Source organism: Pangasianodon hypophthalmus, chromosome 16, assembly GCF_027358585.1.
Source record: "Pangasianodon hypophthalmus isolate fPanHyp1 chromosome 16, fPanHyp1.pri, whole genome shotgun sequence".
In the NCBI taxonomy this organism is placed as follows: Eukaryota; Metazoa; Chordata; class Actinopteri; order Siluriformes; family Pangasiidae; genus Pangasianodon; species Pangasianodon hypophthalmus.
In genome coordinates, this window is record NC_069725.1 from 7,004,860 (window position 1) to 7,025,111 (window position 20,252).

Genomic DNA, 20,252 nt, shown 5'->3' on the forward strand with positions numbered 1-20,252 from the left:
ATTGCCTTTGTGTTTATCTGTGCTTCTCATCAACGCCGTGTTACGACGTGGCATTGTAGTATTATCTGTCATTGTTCATTTATGTTTGGCACAGGCGCTTTTTTCCTTTATACAACAGTACATTTTTTTAAATGCTCATTTTCAGGAAAGCAACTGTTTTATTAACAAAGTGTCTTAGAGTCAAGGAATTAGCCAGTTTCGTTTTCATTAGTGTGCAAACTCGTCTTATTTGCCACTCGGAGAGATGTGTGGACTGTCACTGAATGTCATCATTGACTGTAAAAGGAGTTGGGGGGGGTAGAGAAAAGCCTCAAATTACAGGAAAGCAGCACTGCATTAAAGAACAAAGGAGATCGATGGCAGTACATTAAACTTTATGCGATTGGGGGAGGAGGAGAAAAAAAATTCAACTAATTAAAATTGATTACACTTGCTTTGTAAAAGTGTTTCTGAATTAAATTATTGTATGAAAACATTTTGACCAATTGAGGAGCTGAGGAAGTATCCATTACTGGATTGCTGCTGGAGTGTTTGCGGTGAGCGACTCTGAGTAGTTTGTTGTATATATATATATATGAATGTGAAGCCCTGAGTGCCACTGTTTCACGTGTGATCACCGATCCCTCCCTCTCTGTTACTCTGAACCTGTCCGTTCAGAGCTTTTACCTGAATTAAAAAGGTATTGGTGAAAAATGCCCGTCCTTCCTCTCTATGCCGAAGTGTCAGTTAGCGTGGCTGATTTGAGATTTATGTGTGTTTTGGTTTTATAAATACTCTGTGGCCAGACTGGAATGTGCCATCAGCCTGCCTGGCTGTTTTGGTAAAGGGTGCCATTAATAGTGTTTAAAAAAAAAAAACATATAATAAACAGCTTGAATGAATGGCCCAGGTGTGGGATATAGAGCCGATGGAGTTTTCATTCTCTTAAAGCATCACTGGTGGTGATTTTGGCATTTTGTAATTGCTCCTGTAGGAAGTTCCACTGCCTCAGAAAAGCCATGTGTCTCTCTTTTCACTGACTTGCCATTAAATATTGATATTTTTCCCCCATCAGTCCTGCAGTGAGGCACCTTTGCACTTGCCAGGCAATATGTGACCTGCAGTGCTCGCTTATTAAAACAGTACTGAGTGACTGAGAGAGAGCCTGGATACGAGTTTGAATGATTTACCAAAAGAATTAAGATGAATTTGCTCCGGAGGTTTCTGCTGATTTGCTGTAGTAAGGTAACAGGAGGCCATATTCCACAGCTGTAATAGGAAGTATTACAGATGTGATAAACATTTTTGTTTAGGCAGAATTACTGTGTGTGTGTGTGTGTGTGTGTGTGTGTTGCAGCAGATGAGGCCTCAGATACAACTTACTTTGTTCAGCCAGTGAATATACAGATAGTACACAGTGAAGAGTTTAGTTCTCTCTCTCTCTCTTTAGTTCTTTTTCTCTTTCTTTGCTTCTGTCTCTCTCATTCTATCTCACTTTCTCTACTTCTGTCTCTGTCTGTCTGTCTGTCTCTCTCTCTCTCTTTCCTTACTTCACTCTCTCCCCTTTCTCTTTCTCTATTTCTCTCTCTTTCTATCTCTTTCACTACTTCTGTCTCTTTCACTCTTTTTCTAGCTCTCTCTTTCTGTTTCTCTCTCTCTCTTTGTCTCCTTATGTATTTCCTTCTCATACTTTCATCTTCTATCTCTTTCTGCCCCCCCTTTCTTTGTCTTTCTGTCTCTCTATTTTCTTTTTCTTGTTTGCTCTCTCTCTTTCCCACACACACTCCTATCGCACTCTTTTCTTTGTGAAGACGTGCTGATAATTAATGCTATAAGATAAACCTAAATCTAACCCTAACTCTAACCTCAGGAGGACTGAGTACTGAGGTGGTGTAGCACACGTGTGTGTATGTGTGTGTGTGTGTGCATGTGTGGGTGTGTGTGTATCACAGATAAGGCCACAGATATGACTTATATGGTTCAAACAGGAATCTCTCTCTCTCCTGCACACACACACTCACTAAGTAATGCAATGCCTGCACCAGAATCTAAACTTTACCTTAGAAATATTTTATCTCTTTTAGATTTTCAAATAAAATTTGAAAAACATTTTCAGATTAAAAAAAAAAAAAAAACAGGTGAAAAAAAAAAAGTACCAGGTGATTGTGAGGACATTTGTTTCTTTTGGATCCACACAGAAGGGTTAAATACATGTCTACGCACACACACGCACGTATACACATACAAAGTTAAACTGCATGACACACACTTCATGTCACGTTTTGTAGGCCGTCTGTGTGCTCATTCTGACCTTTAGAAGTCAGAATAGCAGAAGTTCAGCGCATTCAATAAAAAAGGGCCACCAGCACGAATATCCACATTCTCATCTGCTGAAGCTGACAGAGCTCGATACACGTCCAGTAAAACGGAAAAAATGTGTAGCCTACGTTGTCATCAGAGCTAGAGGTTTTTATTGAGTGCAGCCTGAATGTGACCTTCTAAAAGTGTAGAAGAGAGGAAAGAGGAGGGCTGCAGGCTTTGAGGTCGGCGTCAGAAACAGAGAATGGAGTAGCGAAATAAGGAAAACCCCAACAACATATCACAGGCATGACAACTCGGAAGAAACGGTGAAGGATTAAAGCTGAGTGTCAGCTGGTTTGCAAAATGACTTGTGTGACGAGTCATTTCATGATTAATATTTCTAACTGTGGTTAAAGTAGAATTACACCCCAGCGCTTTTGAATTCTGCACTCTGATTGGCCAGAAGGTGTTGATGAGTTTTCTATAACAGCACAGTTCAGACATGTTTATATTAATGCGCTCATTCTAATACGTTATTTTTTCCAGTATTTTTCTCAATTTATTTTTATTTGTATAAAAGTTTTCTGTGAGGAGATTTCTTTTATTTAACGTTATTGGAAGGAGTCTCCAGCGTCAGCGCTTTGTAAGACGTTATGTTTTCTGACACGAGAAAGTCTTCAGGACAGAGGACTTTATTCAGTAACATGACAAGCTACGCTTTTCTGTTTTATTAACTTTGAGAGAGGAAAAACAGGCTCTTGAGGGAAAAACTGCTATTTATAGCTGCTCTAATGGTTTTTGGATGTTCTAAAACATTAAAAGTGACTCTAAATGGATAAATTGGCAAATTGCTGTGGTGTAAGAGGAATAAAACACTTCAGGACACGCTGTTTTAAATCAGCAGCTATGAAGCGTGTTGGTGTACTCTGTTTTTTTTTTTTTTGGCCATCTGTCATGTATATACCACACATATATACATACACAAGAACTATATATATTTTTATATTTTTATACACACACACACCCACACACACTCAGTCAGGTGTCATTTCTCTTCACCATTCCCAGGAGGGTCTGTGTGCCTGCTAAAGGTCAGTTTAACAGGAAGAGATGTCATAATTAGAAGGATGTTTAGCCATGTTCTTTTAAAAAGATTAAAAACACCATTTAGTGGATCAGCCAGTTAGCAGATGGAAGGAATAGATAATTGAATCAAACCTCCAGTCCATTTTTTTTTTCCCCAAAAAGAAACAAGCTCTCGCTGCACTGAAAGCTTACTAGACAGCGTCTCCGTTACGGAGTCGTCCAGTTAATTAATATTGAAAGTCAGCTATCCTCCCTTCCCTTCCCCACCCCCTCCCTCTCTGTCTCTCCTTTAACCTTTGTTTTGGAGGAATTTGAGACCTCGCTAACACAATTGTACCTGTCTCTATTAGCCTTTTATTATATCAAGGCTGCTTCTGCACAAATGTACAGGGCAATTTGGAATGAATTGATTCACACCGAGTCTGGATAGCAAGAGCTGATAACGATTTCCTTTTAGCTTCCCTTATCGTTTCCTTTTAGCTCTGCTCATGGCCCCCCATCTACCGTCAGCTCTGGTGTCCTCTCCGAACCAGACGTAATCACTGACCTTAGCGAACATCTCTTACCCAAGACCGCCTTCTGATATCAAGTTTCTTCTTTTTATTACTTTACATTTAAATAGCGATAGTGAAAGAGTATTTTATTCTGTGTTTATGTACTTTTTATCTCCTTATCCTCTCCTATGTTCATACTTACAGTTTCACTTTTATTTTAACCTTTTTTTTTGTTCTGTGCATTCTATTAAAAAACTTTTTGCTACTTTTATTTTTTATCACTTTTTCTTTTTTTATTAATCATTGAACACTGAGCTACCACATGTATGAAAAGTACTCTATAATACAGTTATCATTATATGAATAAATAACAATGACATTATTATTATTGTTATGGTGTGTTTATATTTTCACTTTCTCTTTTATTTTATCCTGTGTATTATATTATTTTAAAATCCTTTTTTAATTAATGATCAAACAATTTGAGCTACTACATGTATGAAAGCTGGTCAATAATTACAGTTATTAATATATGAATAAAGTACATAATAATAATAATAATAATAATAATAATAATAGCTCTTCGTCTTCTGCTTTTTCTTCTTCTTCTGCTTAAAGTAGAAACTGCTCAATACCATATGACCTAAATAATTTGCGAAAGACGGTGCAAGAGCTACTTTTAAAATTCTTTTATTAGATGTGATTGATTTTTATTTCAGTAGCCTTCTCTATTCAGCTCTGCTTGCTCCAAAAGAGCTCTTTAACAGGAAGTGTTCCTTTTCATATGCGGTAGTTAGATGGCAGCATTTCTAAACAAAACTGCCCTTTTACAAGTTTAGAAATTACTTTACAGTTTGTACATTCAAACAGCTAAACCTCAAATGCTCTCACCCAAGAGAGGAAGTTATACAGTAAAATCATCAAGCTTCCGTGTTTAAGTTACACACTGAATGAATACACAGTGTGTTACTGTCTGATGCTTAATCTGAAAGTGAAGTATTAAGAAATGTAGGCTTAAGACAGGAAATTTGTTATATAATCACACTCTCTTGCTATATATATAGCAATAAAATGTTAGCAGTAAGTCTCGTGTTGTTAGCCAGTTTCAGCTGGAAGTTTTCAGGGTTTTTTGTAAATGACAAATGCTGTAGGTCAAAAGTATCTCATAAAAGCTGGCAGTATTTTATCTTCTGAAGAGCACTCTAGTTTTTATTGTTTTGTTTTCATGTTATGTGAACCAGTGTCTCTGCATTTTGTGTTATTGAATTTCATTTTCTTATTTAACTCTCTACTTATTTTACAGGCTCTTAGATCTTCTCGTTGCAATCATTGTGTGCTACAAACTCCTTATTATTTAATACATACAGCACTGTGCAAAAGTCTTAGGCACCCTAGTTTTGTACATTTTGTTGTAGATGTTTATTTGTAGACTTCTTTGTTATTGAATCAGTAAAAAATATATTTTCGATTTTAAAACATTACTTTTCCAACATAAAATGTTATGTTCCAGAAAAATGTTAGTATGTCAGTAGAGAAAGTAACATATTACGTTATACACCACTTAATAATATTATACACTTAAATAATAATATAGGCTGTCAAACAGAAAAACAGTACAAGTGCGAGTCTCCAGTCAAAGTCTCCAGAAAAACCGTCAGATTCTCCAAAATGTCAGAAAAACGTATTAGCTAATTTCCTTATAAAACTGAACAAAGTGTACCTGAGACTACTGATGCATTGGTAAAAAGCAAAGGGTTGTCACAACAGATATTGACTTTGTTTCGTTTTTTGCTGTTTACTGCTTTGTATAGTATAATTTTTTTTATGTAGAAATGTTTAATTTCATTATTTTTAAAGGCATTTTTGCATTCCAGCATGTCTTTACATATGCCTAAGACTTTTGCACAGGACTGTATATAATATTAATTATATAATACTGTGTATAACACTGGATTTGATTTTAATAATAATAATAATAATAATAATAATCTTTATTTATGTTTATTTTCATTTTAAAGAACGAACATTAAAGAATGAAAAGAAGGCAAAAGAATAAAATAATCAGTGATACCTATAAGGGTAGAAGCCACAAAAAATAGATAGTTTAAAATTAAAAAATGTAAAACAATTACAGCAAAACAAAGAATCATGGTGAAAGATATTGGTGCAACAATACGTACAGTAACAACATTAATAAAACAATCCACAATTAGTAGTAGTTTTAATGTAAATGACTTGTTTCCCAAAGGTTTACAAATCTTAAATTTACTAACGAGCCCACCGAGCATGTTAAAGCTGCTGTGCTGCTGTCTAGGCTAAATATCGGTTTATAATAATGTAATATAATAACATGTGGCTAGCTAGTTAAGTGCATTAATACAGATTCGGTAGCACGTCATGTTTGTGAAAAAAATCAGCCAACATTTTAACTGCGAGATGTGGTTGAAAACTCATCTCATGTCTGTGCACTCTAATTAATCAGATAGCGGCTGATGTGTTGGGATTTCGGAAACTCGCGGTATAGTTACTGCATCAAGGTGCATCACATGACCGTGAACCACATTACGTTTAAACATACAAACAAAATAAAAGCTTTTTTTTTTTTTCTAAAGTCAATAAGAAGTTTTTTTTTTTTTCTTCTCTGGTTATCCACAGGGTGACTATGAATCAAAACTAATATCCCAGACATGAAATTTGTTAGTGCTGAGCTCTATATTATAAAATATTTATATTACGTATTCAGTACTATTCATGTTCTTTGCTATACTACGTGTGAAAAGCTCACTCAGTCCTCTGTATGCTCTGAGGTGAGGTCACATCTCAAACCCCAATATGATGTAGTGTACACTGTCAATAAATAAGTCCATTTTATGTAAAAGCGCCAGAACAGGCGTGTAAAAGAAACACAGAGAGCACTGCAGGTCAGATGTCATTAGGATGAGGGATAGCGCTTCTTCCTCCAAATTTAAGGGAAGTGTGAGGGGGGGGAAAGTGCTCTATTAAAGCCTTGTCCAATCCAAACTCAATAAGATTGCTGTATGATTTGTGAGACTTGCTCCAGTCATCAGGCTCACCGTGGCAGCGCTGTCTCCAGGCATGCCGCTTAAATGCTGCTCGGCCTCTGTGATTGAGTTTTCGCCACTTTTTAAGTTGCGCCCTGACACTTGATCATTTATCTCATTTGTAAAGATTATTGGTTAGAACACAGAGCACTTTCAGTGCATTAGCAATTTTAGCCTTACAAGAAACACTAGAAAATAATGGTTATTAACAAAGAGTATTTACTGGTATTCAGCAAAGCAACATGCAGCCACCTTTTTAATTTAGGTTAATATTTGGCCTGCCAAAGCAAATGTGCCTTGTACTGACTTAGAGTGATGCAGCTCTCCCGCTTAAAAGCACAATTGTGCGCTACTACCTTACACTACAGCAAGGGTGATCTATACGTCAATAACTAGACAAGACTAAAATCTGCGCAATGTGGTTATAATTGATTGAGATGTCTGAGTGGAACTTGCATAAAGCAGCTATGTCATCTGCAAAGAAAAGCACTTTTCTTCTCCCTGTAGATCATGCGCAACACTCGGGGAAAATAAATGGACATCTGCCTTATTTGTAATCCCACTTTGAGGTTCATCTCTTAGGCAAGTGTTTGCAAGAATGTCAGGCTGCGTCCATCAGCAGAAGCTGTAAAAGCAGGCGTAGACCTCGTATCATTTCCGCTGACCCATGAGCAGTCGAGGAGAACGAGTCGTTTTTTTTTTTTTTAACTGTGTTAAAAAATGAAATGATCCAGAACACGGATTTGGAGATAAGATATAATAAGATAAGACACTTTATTAATCCCAGGTGGGAAATTCCAGTGTTATAGCACTAGAACAAGAGACAATAGACAATATAACAGCAGAAGAATATACAAATACGACTATACAGATACGACTATACAAATGTATACAGAGGGAATATACATTCCATGAATATACATTCATGTACAGGTTATAACAGCTTGCAGAAATGTCATACTTTTGGCCTGCAATGATTCAGTTAAGACATTATTGAATGTTTTGTACTGTTAGAACTAACAGGAAAATCATGGAAACTCATGGAATTTTTTTTAGATTTTCTTAAAGATGGCATGATACCACTTACTCTTTTCCGATACCCATACTGAAACCTTGAGTATCAGACGATTCCAATACTCATCCGAGATGTTTTCTTTAAAAACTAATAAGCTTTAAAATGTTTTTTTTTGTCTTTTTAAAGCTGAAGCACTTCACAGTTTGACACAAAAATCACTTAAAGTATAAATATATCATAAAATCAATCCTAACAAAAGACAAACCAGTCACGTCTCTTTGTACGTAAACACTTCCAGTTCCAGAAATAAATTTCTTCTCCAAATCTTTGTCATTTGTTACAGGATCCGATATCTGATCCACCACAGTTTCTGGTATCAGCTTGGTACTGCTACGGAGTACCGGCTCGGTGCCATCTCTAGTTTTATTATATGTGTAGCGGTGTGGGAAAACCCTTTGCGTAATGAAATTTTGATGTAACTACAGACTTTCCTGGACTGAAATACGTTTCTCTTTTGCACATATCTCAGTCATAAGTAAAGTTATAACATTTTAAAATCCCCCAAAAGTGAAAAAGATCAAAACCGCATTTAAAGATTTTAGTCCAATTCCACATTTATAACCTTATCTACTTATGCCTCATCGCCGCCATCATCGCCGTCAATTGACTGATCTCTGTTCGTGCTAAAACCGGTGAGGAAATAATTGCTGAGTCATTCAGTCGCTTTTAAATTTCTTGTTATTAATGTTTTTATTAGGTCATTCAAACATTATAAAGTTTGATGAATGTGTGAGTGCTTTACTCTGTTTTAATGATGACGTGGCTGCACAGGAGCATCGCAGTCATTTTGTCGTCCGGAATCTGACTACAAACTGAACTGATCTGGCTTATGCTCGTTTTGTTTTGGCGTGTAGCTATACAACAACATGACGTTCGCTGTGTGAGGAAAGCTCACTTAGCTCGCGAGGTTTTAGACGTCTCGAGGCAGACTGACTGCAGTTCCCACTACGTTTCTTGAACTGTCTCCGTACACGGTAAGATCTCTGCAGGCAGATCCCAAAGCAAGATTAGAAAGTTGCCTAAATAAAAACATTTCCAAGTTGTTGTTAATTAAATAACTTCAAAATGTCAAAGTGTATTAATGGCCAAAAAAAAAACCCAACAAAAAAACAAAAAATTTTTCTCATCACTTTTGGTCATTTTCCAGAATTCAGCCACAGCGACATCTGAAGGGTTTTCCCAGACCACCATACACACATTTGAATTAAGGGATTGAATCATTTTGTCGTTTAATCCAGGGCCAACAGCTCCACACGCGCACACACATACACGCGCACACACATACACACGCACACACACACACACACACACATACACTCTCTCTCTCTCTCGCTCTCCTTTGTGAGGTTTCTGTTTTTGAATCATTTCAGTCTTCATTTCACATTTGAAACCTCTTTGAAGTTGATCTTTTGAATGCATGCTCTCTTTTTGTGTTTTTACTGCAACAGTTCTGCTCAAACCTGCATTGGGGTTTTTATCACGCACATTCTGTAACCCGCTGTCAGGTTTCAGGTGACTGTGTTTAACACGCTTACACCTTACACAGAGTTTGTCAAAGAACGCAGGATTAAGTCACATCTAATCAGATGTGGTGATGAAAAAAACCAACAGGATTTTTTTTATCTATTTCAGTTATTTTATTTTAAGTAAGAAATGTCTTAATTAATATGGATTTACACTGTGCAGTTACAGCAGTGGTTTAAGATTATTTGTCATGCTGTATGAGATCCCAATAAAATCTTGGCTAAATTCTGTAACAGATGTGTTCTTCATGTCAGATTATGATGAAGATCCTCTAACGATAGACCTTAAAGAAAACGACTACATTCTGCTCACGTCATCATTTAGCGCAATCCGGGCTTGTGCAGAAAATGGAGTCGCGCAAACAGAAACAAGCCTTCAGTCGAACGTTATTCTTAGAGAAAAAGACAAGCAAGAGGAGTTTGGAGCTGAACATTTACAACTTGCAGTGTATGTTCCTCAGTGTGAGCTTGAGGTTATAAAATGGCTATGTTATGTTAAGTAAGGTGAGCAAGTCAGTATTTTAAATGATCCTTTGCTCAAAATTAAAATTTCATTTCAAGTTTTGTGAAATCCTACACCATCGTCCTATTTTTGGCTTTTACTCAAACTTTTATTATTTTTGTTAGAAAAAAAAAAAACGCTTGTGCGATATATTGATGTTTCCCTGATCACAATTTTCCATTTTAAATGATCATGATAAACGATTAATCGTTGAGAATCAACAGGAAAACAAGCATTTCCACCATTTCAGTTATAAGGAGAGTACAGGAGGGACTAATAAGTTGCGTAAGAAATATGTGGTATACAGTTTTTAAAAAAAGTTACTTCCTTTTAGAAATTGGTTGTGTAATGTTCACATGGCCAACATTTTCTCTGTTTATGCTGCTCTTTATTTAGCAGGAGAGCGCCAGGCCAAAAAACAAACAAACAAACAAAAAAAGCAACAGTATATTTAATCACTTCCTAATTATCATCACTATTAGCATTATTTGTAAAGGGTTAGCTTTGACACTTCATTGTGGGCCTGTTTAATCTTTTTGGGTCAGAAAGAGCTGCGTTTTGACAGTGACATCGCTGCTAAATAAATGAAACCTATATATTTGATATATATTTATTTCTCTATTGTTAGCTTTTTGAACATATACTGATAGATTTAGTTTCACATTAATGAACTTAAAATATCCTCCATTTGCCGTAACAGTAAGCGAGAGCGCATGAGATGGAGGAAGGGGGCAGGGCTTCCAGAAAGCATATGTTAATATTGGAGAGTTCAAAACACCTGCACAGTTTCAGATTCACGTGTCGATTTGCTCGTCTTTATAAATATAGCTCTTTTGGCATAATCGGCGATATTATCGTGTAATAAGAATGACAATATCGTAGTCGCACAAGCCTACTCCTGTATTAGTTAGTATCCTAACTTAGTGAGATTCGGTGATTGTTTCAACTAGATATGGCAATATTCATAGTTCAGGAAATTCTAATAGAAATAATTATGCCTGATATTCGACCTCATGACAGTGTCTATCGTTAAAAGTGCTATAGATATAATATTTAATTGAATGGGTGTAACTTGTTTAATATTTTGCTTGGGGCAAAAAAAAAAAAAGAAACTGAGGTCTGCCTCTGTAGTGTAAATTAAAGCTGAAATCAATATTATGGGTTTTGATAGGGAAACCGCGTCCCCGCCTCGCTGTGTCTTTATTTGTTTTTGAAGAGTTATGTTCATGGCCGGCTCGCCTCGCCGTCCTACGTCGTCCTCGGCCCTATTTTCAAAATGCAATTCTTTTGGATTGAAACAGGTCTTTAGTATATGCAATGCATTACCTAAAATGAATTACCACAGACAGTGTGCTCAATCACTTTTTATCTTTTGCCCGCTTAAAGAAAAAGAAGAGTAATCAAAACCTTTCAACCTATTAGAGGGATGACTTTTACAATTGAATCACGGGGACCACAGGTGCGATAACGAGAGCGCTCGGCTCTAAGCTCGAGTGTGCGCTTCCACCTACCTCCAGATGTTATTTCATGTTTATCTGTTCTTTAAAAGCTGCACTCCGGAGGCCCCCCCCACTTCAAATTCATGTCGTAATGGCGTTTAAGGAAGGAGGCGGTTTTTTTAATTCTTGCAGAAAGCATGCTAAAGTGGCAAATTAAGGGGCATCTCGACGGAAAACAGGATGGAATCGATCAACACCCCACTGCACTTACAACTACATATGTCCTGATATTTAATTTTCTAGTGCATTAACACATGGTCATTACAACATGCAGCCTCAGTTATTTAATCATAATGCATTTTCTTCTTAAAGAATCGCTGAAGTTTTCAGGCAGGTATTCAGCAGTTATTAGATACAGATGAGCACTTCAGCATTAAGTATAGATTTTCAGTCCCTGCTCACTTAAGGCTTGGAGTTTGTCTTAAAGAGGATAATGGCAAATTAAAGTCCATACCCCATTTATTCAGCAAACCTTGATGGGATAATTTTATAACTGCTGATTCACTCGTTTCCTAGATTTATCTCTAAAGTGGTTTGGTGGTCTAGCCTCCATATACTTACTGTGCAGGCGAGTTTCTCTAAGGTTCCTGCTCTTGGCTGATGATATACCGCGGCGCAGGAGACGTGCACAGTAATTGCCCATGGAAGAATTATTCCACCTCTTATTTGTAATGAGCTTTTGAGCGTGCCATTTGCCGAAGACTTCTGCAGGTTACTTGACACTTATGATTTTTTTTTTTCTTTTTACGCTTTCGCAGATTGCTACAGCGGTGAAGTTCTTGCAGAACCCGAAAGTTCGTCAGAGTCCGTTGGCTACCAGAAAAGCTTTCTTAAAGAAAAAAGGTGAGTCGTAACACAGTGCAGTAATGAACCATGGACTCTTGGCTAAAAATGCTAATCCTGTGAGGTCACTTTGAGGGGGAACAGGGTTTGGGGTGGGGAACAGGGTGAAAGGCCATGGCTGCAGGCCCTGTTGGGTCAAGCAGTGGTCGATATATTTTTTTCTTCCCCCCCCCCCCCCCCCCCCTTCATAGAGCTCAGCCTTGGCTGTGAGGTGGATAAATGACCTACTAGTTGTGACGCTTCTTTGGGATGCAGAAAATTAATATTGACAAACTCTCCTGTACTTTCAGTGCAATTGTCAATTATGCTCCCTCCCAGCATTTTAAGGCTTTTACTTAATTTAGCTGTTATCATAAATATTAAAGGCCTGGAATCCATCGGAACATTTTATCGACCATAAGATTAGTGTGGTGTGAGCACAAATTTGCATTCGCTCTAAATTCAGGGCTGTTTATCAATATGCGCGTGTGATGTATGCCACACAATGCATCAGACCATGATTCATTAATCTGTGCTCTGAATTAAAACAGGAGACATGACGCTAATTGTGCTTTGACATGTTTTAAGAATTTTAAGAATGATTAAAAAAATAAAAAGGCTGCCAGACTTGAGAGATCGTGGATTATGCAATGAAAAGTATCTTCTTTTACAGGAAATATTAATAATAACAATAATATATATAGGCACATTTTTCCCGTAATATATTATACGTAACTATTTGACCCAATTATGTGTAATGCATAAGGTATAAAACATGATGAGTTATGCCGAAAATAATCAACAATCGTCATTGGATGCAGCCCAATACGAAGCAGAAGTGGTTTTCCCCCCTTTCATATCACATATATTTGCCAACGCTAGCAATATCTATTAATTAAAGAGTGACAGAGCTTACTTTTTATCTATTTATAGTTACATTTAACGTTGGGGAACGCCCACGAGACTTAGTTCCTTCTATCACTTACCGTAAAGTAAGTCATTCCCTCTGGTGTCTTTTCTCCCTCTCTCTAGAAGGTAATACAACAACAAGAGAAATCATATTTCAGAGAAATCAGAAAGTGCAAAGCTCTTCCATCTGAAGATGTCCCTTTTCCCGTGGCAGAAAACTTTGCCGCCAGAGACTCTTTACAAAATGTTAAAAAAAAAAAAAAATTTTAAAAAAGCCTCACCATATCAACCATTAAATATTTTCTTTGTTAAATAACAGCACATTTGTAATGTGTTTATTTTTAGTCTTTGATTATGTGACTTACGAATTAGCTGTTACTATAGAAACGATGTGTATTAGAACGAGCAGGTTTATTTATATAAACCTGTCATTTGCTTTGCAATCGAAACTACTGTCAGAGCCGCTATTAGAGAAAATTATACAACTCTTAGTTCCGGTTCACTAATCCGATTGGACGATTGGCTTTCCAAGAGTGCTTATATTCAGTATACCCGCACTGGGACATTTCAGTGTTTCTATCATTCCACTTGTCCGTGTTCGCCACGTAAAATTCCAGTTCTAGCAACCGTCAAACTGAAACCGTTACTACAGTAGAGTTAGCAACATCATCAGCGGACATGGCAAATGATACATTTTTCATGAATATAGCTTTTGGCTTAAAATATGAAAGCTTGCCAGATGAAGATGAAAAGGTCGAAGCAAACCCAATTTCACCGGATACACCTCTAACAGAAATGTACAAATCAATGTAGGCCCAACGAACAGCAAGCTAGCCAGCTAGCTGACAGGCTATCAGTGAGTGCAGCTTCTTCGAGATCTATTTCCGTTAGCAGGACAAAAAAATACGAAACATTTCACATATTGTGTCTGAAATGTCAGTTAGTCAGTATTAATTTCTTGTTTATAGAACTGTTGTGTAAAAGCACAATCGGAATCGTGCAGTTATGTTGAATATCGGCACGGCTGTGATTAGCTACGGCACCCGGCCTGTCACAGCCCTGCTGATATTCAGTACCACACTCTTGCTTGTGCGATATTGCTTAATTAATTAATATCGTGCGATTTTGCTTCCGACCAATGAGATTCAAAAATTCAACAGTGCCGTGGTGTAAATTATATTAAAACGTGTGATGAGCCTGGAAATTCAGATTTAGTCATTAAACTCAATTTGATTTAGTTTAAAAAATGCAACAAGGGGGAAAATAAAATTTTTCATATTTCTGGCTTTTTCTTGTAGTTGTCGAATGTTTTCTTTGGCATTAAACTAACAGCGTGTCCACACAGGAGAGGTTTATCACTACATCGCTAATCTTTTTTTTAAGACATCAGGCTTTATGTTTCTTGTTCCAACATAGATTAGAGCATCTTCCTGAAATAATTTTTCCTTTCATTTCCTCCCATAAATTCTTTGTGAGCATGTGTGTGAGAGAGTGTGTGCGAGTGTGAGGGGCTAATTAATCCAGAAAGCCCTGAGATTTGGACTCGGTCAGTGCCAGAAGGCTTAAAAGCTGCACAAGCAGCCGAGTTAACATGAGACTTAATCTATATTTGCAGACTGGTCTTGTTCACATCATGAAGCTATTATGACTACCTAGTGTCCTTAGAACTTCCCCTCATCACTGCATCTCTTTAGCAGCAGGTCAGCTTTATTTATAATTCATAGCTCATTCTTGCTGCTTGCATAATGTTAATATTGAATGATGGCTTCTTAATTTCTTTCTAATGCTTTCTGTTTTCAAATCCACATCCAGTTTCAGTTTTTTCTTCAGGCAGTCTGATGAATAGTGTGTTTTTTGTGTTTATAGAGCTGAACTAGATCTTAATAATGGACCTGCCGACCTTTACGTATTTTAATATCGGTGTATGCGGCTAAAAGTTAGCGCTTGCAAATACGCCAACAGAATTTTCTCCAACAAAAATGGCGAATAGATGTGAATCTGATAGTATAGGTATTCTGAACTCTCAGATATTCACGGACACTTCCTGGAAGCCCCACCCCTTCCTCCCATTTCACATTAGTTCTCCTCTTAATCCACTTTTTCCTGCTTGCAAATTGTGGCCTCGTTGTCTGTCAAGATACCTGGAGATTGTTTTAAGTTCAATAATGTGAAATAGAATTTATCAATGTATGTTTGACTTAGCTAACACAAGATATAGTATATATCTAAATAACGGCACATTATTTATCATAATATATATCACAAGTATATATTTAACATCAGGTAAGAATATTTATTACAGATCCCACTGAAGAATTTTATCCAATAATGATAAAAATCTAATAAAGTCAAGGTTGTCATGGTGGATGCTGGATACGTGCTATATACGGGGTTTTGTGGTAACCACCAGGCTCTTGGAGATGGTGTAGTTACGATGTAGCTACCAAACACTGGAGACAGTGCTTTTCCTAAAATAGGGGGGAAAAAAGCGTTTATGTAAACTTTCCTACATGTGTGTTTAGTTAAAACACAATTTTCTAGCGTGTGTTTTCACTAAAACAGCCAAACGGTACGTTCGGACCCCATCCCCCCACCAGAGCCTGGAGGTTACAATAAAACTCTGTATAATCAAAACAAATCAAGTTTCCGTAGCATTTCATGGATCAGAATAAATGAGACACGGTTAAAGAAAAAGCTCTAGATTTGCTCATTATCTGATCTAATCTTTGCGGTATCATGAGATATGATGATAAAGAAGTCAATATAATTTACAGTACATACAGAATACTGTACGTCTTTTAAATACTACAAAGACAAACCATGTCCAAATATAGAGAATAACTTTCTTACACAAGTTCCTCACAGTTCTTCTCACTGTGGCTTAGCATATGCCAAAAAGCGTGATACTGGGTTGTTGGATTATCAGTACCGTAAATTTTGCCCAGCTTCACACCTACTCTGAACAATTTAGTGCCACTAGACATATTTTGACTTCACAGAATTAAATTCCCAGAGCAATGTGTCCCTGGGGTGTGCTTGGGCTTCTGTAGATCTATATATGTGGATAGACTCGGCCACATGATGTTGAGTTAATAACATTGTAAATATGTATATTTTTCATATTTGCCAGGGATTTTTGGAGATTCTTTGAATGCAGACACTATTCCCAGATTATGTTATTAACTCAATACTTCTAATTATTTTGCATCTGAATGAATTTTTTAAAAAACTTTTGGATAATATGTTTTGGATAATATGTCTGTTTAATAGTCTAGCAATCATGACAGCATGTTAAACTAGGATGTGTGTTATTAACTGTCTAAGACATGAGTCGTCAGATGGCAGACAGCGGTCAGGACCTGGACCCGGAAAAGTATTTTAGTGGATCAGACCCAAGCACTTGAAAACATACTGTATCAGAGTCTGTTACTCTCTCTGGCTATACGTCAATAACTGTAGTTGTTTGAACCATCTCAACTTCTGTAGCAGATTCTCTGTCCATCTGTCCAGTCACATGCATTTATATAAGTTATTTAGCTGAAGACATTAGTGTTACAGTCTAACCTAGACTAAAAATATCACGATATTACTCGACCATTAATAAAACTACAAAACCTGGTGGTCAAAATAAAAGGAAAAATTTTATTAGGAAATATTTGTCCTGAATTGGCTTTGCACATAATTGTGTATATAACAAAAACAATCAGGAAACGAAAGATCAAATTCCGTAATTGTTCTTGTTTCTTAGAAAGGTATTTCTGAAAAAGGCTCACTGCAAAGATAAAAAATAAACATCCACTGGGCCGAGATATGGACGTTGCTGTAGTATGGTTTAGGCAGCGGTTCCCAAACTTTTTCGGTCAAGCACCCCCGTTGCTAATTCAAACAAATTTAGAAAGCGTCGAGATAGACATTAGCCTGGAAAGTTTTTGCAGACTTTTTCACGTTTTTAATATTTTATTTACCCTTTCTGGTCTGATTAGGGAACTGATATCATGAATTGTTTAAAAAAATGTCAACGAATAAAATGGCCAAAGAACTGTGTGTTTATTCTCCCTGTGTGAAATTGAAAACAGATGCATCTCATCTGTTTAGAGTTCATGGCTTTAGTCAAAAGTGGTAATGTTAAGCACAACTGTGAAGCAAAATAGAACTGGTACTTTAACCAGTGTTTTATTTATAACCAGGAACTAATCACTAATGGTGAAGTATTAAAATGTAACTGTTGTTGCCATTCAGTCTTGTTAGTCCAGACTCTGTAAGTTAGTGAACTGGACTGTTACATAAAAAGTTTAGTTGAGTAATCCTGGTGGAGGTCAACTGCACAACATGAATAAACTTATATAAAAAGGAATTATGACAGTTAGCACACGAGCTGTTTTTGCTTTTTGATTGCGAATGTAATTCATCCTGATCCCAATGTCATGATGTCGCAGCAACCCCTATGTGTCGATGTGTAGATCAACAGTGTTAACCTTGATTTGTTTTGGTTAAGGACATTTCTACTGAGAGTTATGTCTTTGAATAGCGCCGCCGTTCTCGTCTGTAAATTTGCATGTTGTGGAAAATGGCCTTGTGTCAGCAAAGAGCCATTTCTAGCGCGCCTCACCTTGAACAATGTAATTATGTCACAACGTCGTATCACTTTAAAAGCAACTCGTGCAATTTGAAGGCTGGGAGGGAGGGAGACTAATCTGGTGGCAAAGTGCTGAGTAATCTTAAGCCAATTTCACTTTATTAAATTTCGTACAAAATTTGCTTTTTTCCCCTGTCAGAGTCCCGCTGAGTTCACAGAAGCAGTTAGAACAGGAGCAAACTCCTCTTCGTGTTGTTACTGCAGTCTTGTCTTTTTTTTCTTTGACAGGTTTTGTCATTTTTACTTAGAGGTGAGGTTTATTTAAAAAAAATGCTGGACATATTTCATATTAAAGCATGCCTTAAATCCACTAGCATAAATAAGAGCTATGAGGGTGACCTTTAATTTGGTCTGTTTATAGCTAATACCCATTAATTAGGGTTAAGGTTAAACCAAGGTCATGGTTAGAAGCTCTAAACACACCATTTATAAACACACCATACCATTTAACCGTGGAGTAAGTTCTCGCTTTGATATTCATCTTAATTATGTATGGTACGTAAATTTCAGTGCACGCTCGGCTATAACTAAATGCTTTTTTTCAGTGTGTTCCTAGGAGTAAGATGCGCATCATTTAATTTGATGATATGGTGAAATTAATAGCTGTGATTTGAGCAAAAACAGAAATCGGTTACTTCTTTTTTTTATTGTTAGATTATGTTTTTATTTGGGTTTTGTGCAGTAGCACACTTATAAAGGGTATAAACTTCTGTTTCCTTTCCAATATCCTCCACTGCACCATGTCTATAAAAAAAAATTAAATAAGAAAAAAAAAATTGACTGACCTCCTGAGAACCCCTCCATAACCCACTCCAACTCAATCACATTCCCAAAACAACAGCATGTGTCCATCTTAATTTTCCAATACAGTTTAATGTCATATTTATGTAAATATTTTCCGATTTTGCTGTGTATTAGTGAGGAGAAATGTCAGCTCTCACATAAAATAAAACAATAGCGTCGCATGCTGGAGTGGGATTTAAATTGGATTCCTGCAGCAGGCAGCGCAGCTGATGAAGGGGAACACAGGCAGCGCTTTGATTACATGTTGCAGGATCTTTACACAATAATCTTTCCTCCACATGTTATTTACATGCACTCTAATGCTTTAATCTGCACTGAGACACACCGACCCACTCTCTCATTTGTTGTTGCTGATTGGTTTGAGTGTGTATATAGAAATGTGAGGGCTAATGTTCCGTAACTATAGTCAAATATAAATATAGTAAACGTCGTGGTGCTGTATTTTTAACCTCATATATGAAATGGCATTGTACTTTTAAAGAAGGCTTACGATCATTTCAACTCCATATCCTAAAGTAGGTGTATTCAGTGTGTGTGTGTGTGTGTGTGTGTGTGTGTGTGTGTGTGTGTGTGTGTGTGTGTGGGTGTGTGGGTGTGTATATATATGTGTGTGTATATATATATATACCTTTAATAGGCCTACATTAAGTGAAAAACATCGCCCAGTCTTTCCAGTCTTCAACTCTTTCCAGTCTTTCCAGTCTTCAACTGTTCTTGGCTGTTAGAAGTAGAACCTGATGTTGTCGTCTGCTGTTGTAGGCCCTCCACCTCAAACTGACGTTTTGTGCATTCTGAAATGCTTTTCCGCAAGAGTTGTTTTTTTTTCTTTTCAGCTGCTGTAGACTTCTTGCTAGCTCAAACCAGTCTGGCCGTTCTCTGACATTGCTGCTTGCAGAACTGCCGCTCCCTGGATGGGTTTTTTGTTGTTGTTGTTTTTTTCACACCATTCTGTGTAAACTCTAGAGACTGTGAAAATCTCAGGAGATCAGCAGTTTCTGAAACACTCAAAACAGCCTGTCTGTATAGAATGTATAGAATGTCTTGGTATGCTGTAGCATTACAGTTTCCCTTCACTGGAACCAAGAGATTCAAACCTGTTCCAGCATGACAATAAATTTGTGCACAAAGTGAGCTCCATGAAAACATGGTTTGGCAAGGGTGGAGTGGAAGAACTTGAGTGGCCTGCGCAGAGCCCTGACCTCAACCCCATTGAACAACTTTTGGGATGAACCACAGCCACACTCCAAAATCTAGTGGAAAGCCTTCCCAGAAGAGTGGAGGTTTTTACAACAGCAAAGTGGGACTAAGTCTGGAATGGGATGTTCAACAAGCACGTATGGTGTGATGGTCAGGTGTCCACAAACGTTTGGCCATATAGTGTATATAAAATTTAATGTAAGGTGACATTGACATTTCTATCAGAGTCTTATGAACCCCGTGCAATGCCATCACAAGCCCATAGGGGTTCATGAAACCCTGTTATAAGGAAACCCTTAACTCATATCCTCTTAGCTTTAAATAGAAAAATATGCTAGATCCAGGGGTGGACAAATGAGTTTT

At 37.2% G+C, this 20,252-nt stretch overlaps 1 protein-coding gene across 4 annotated transcripts in view; it reads left to right on the forward strand.

Moving 5' to 3' along the window:
* Positions 1-20,252, forward strand: part of pex14 (peroxisomal biogenesis factor 14) — an 89,390-nt gene that overhangs the window by 21,778 nt on the left and 47,360 nt on the right. For all 4 annotated transcript variants that reach the window (XM_026921125.3, XM_053240586.1, XM_053240587.1 and 1 more), the window contains exon 3: positions 12,280-12,364. In XM_026921125.3, coding sequence (XP_026776926.3) covers positions 12,280-12,364 — 85 coding nt within the window. The remainder of the gene's footprint in view (positions 1-12,279; positions 12,365-20,252) is intronic.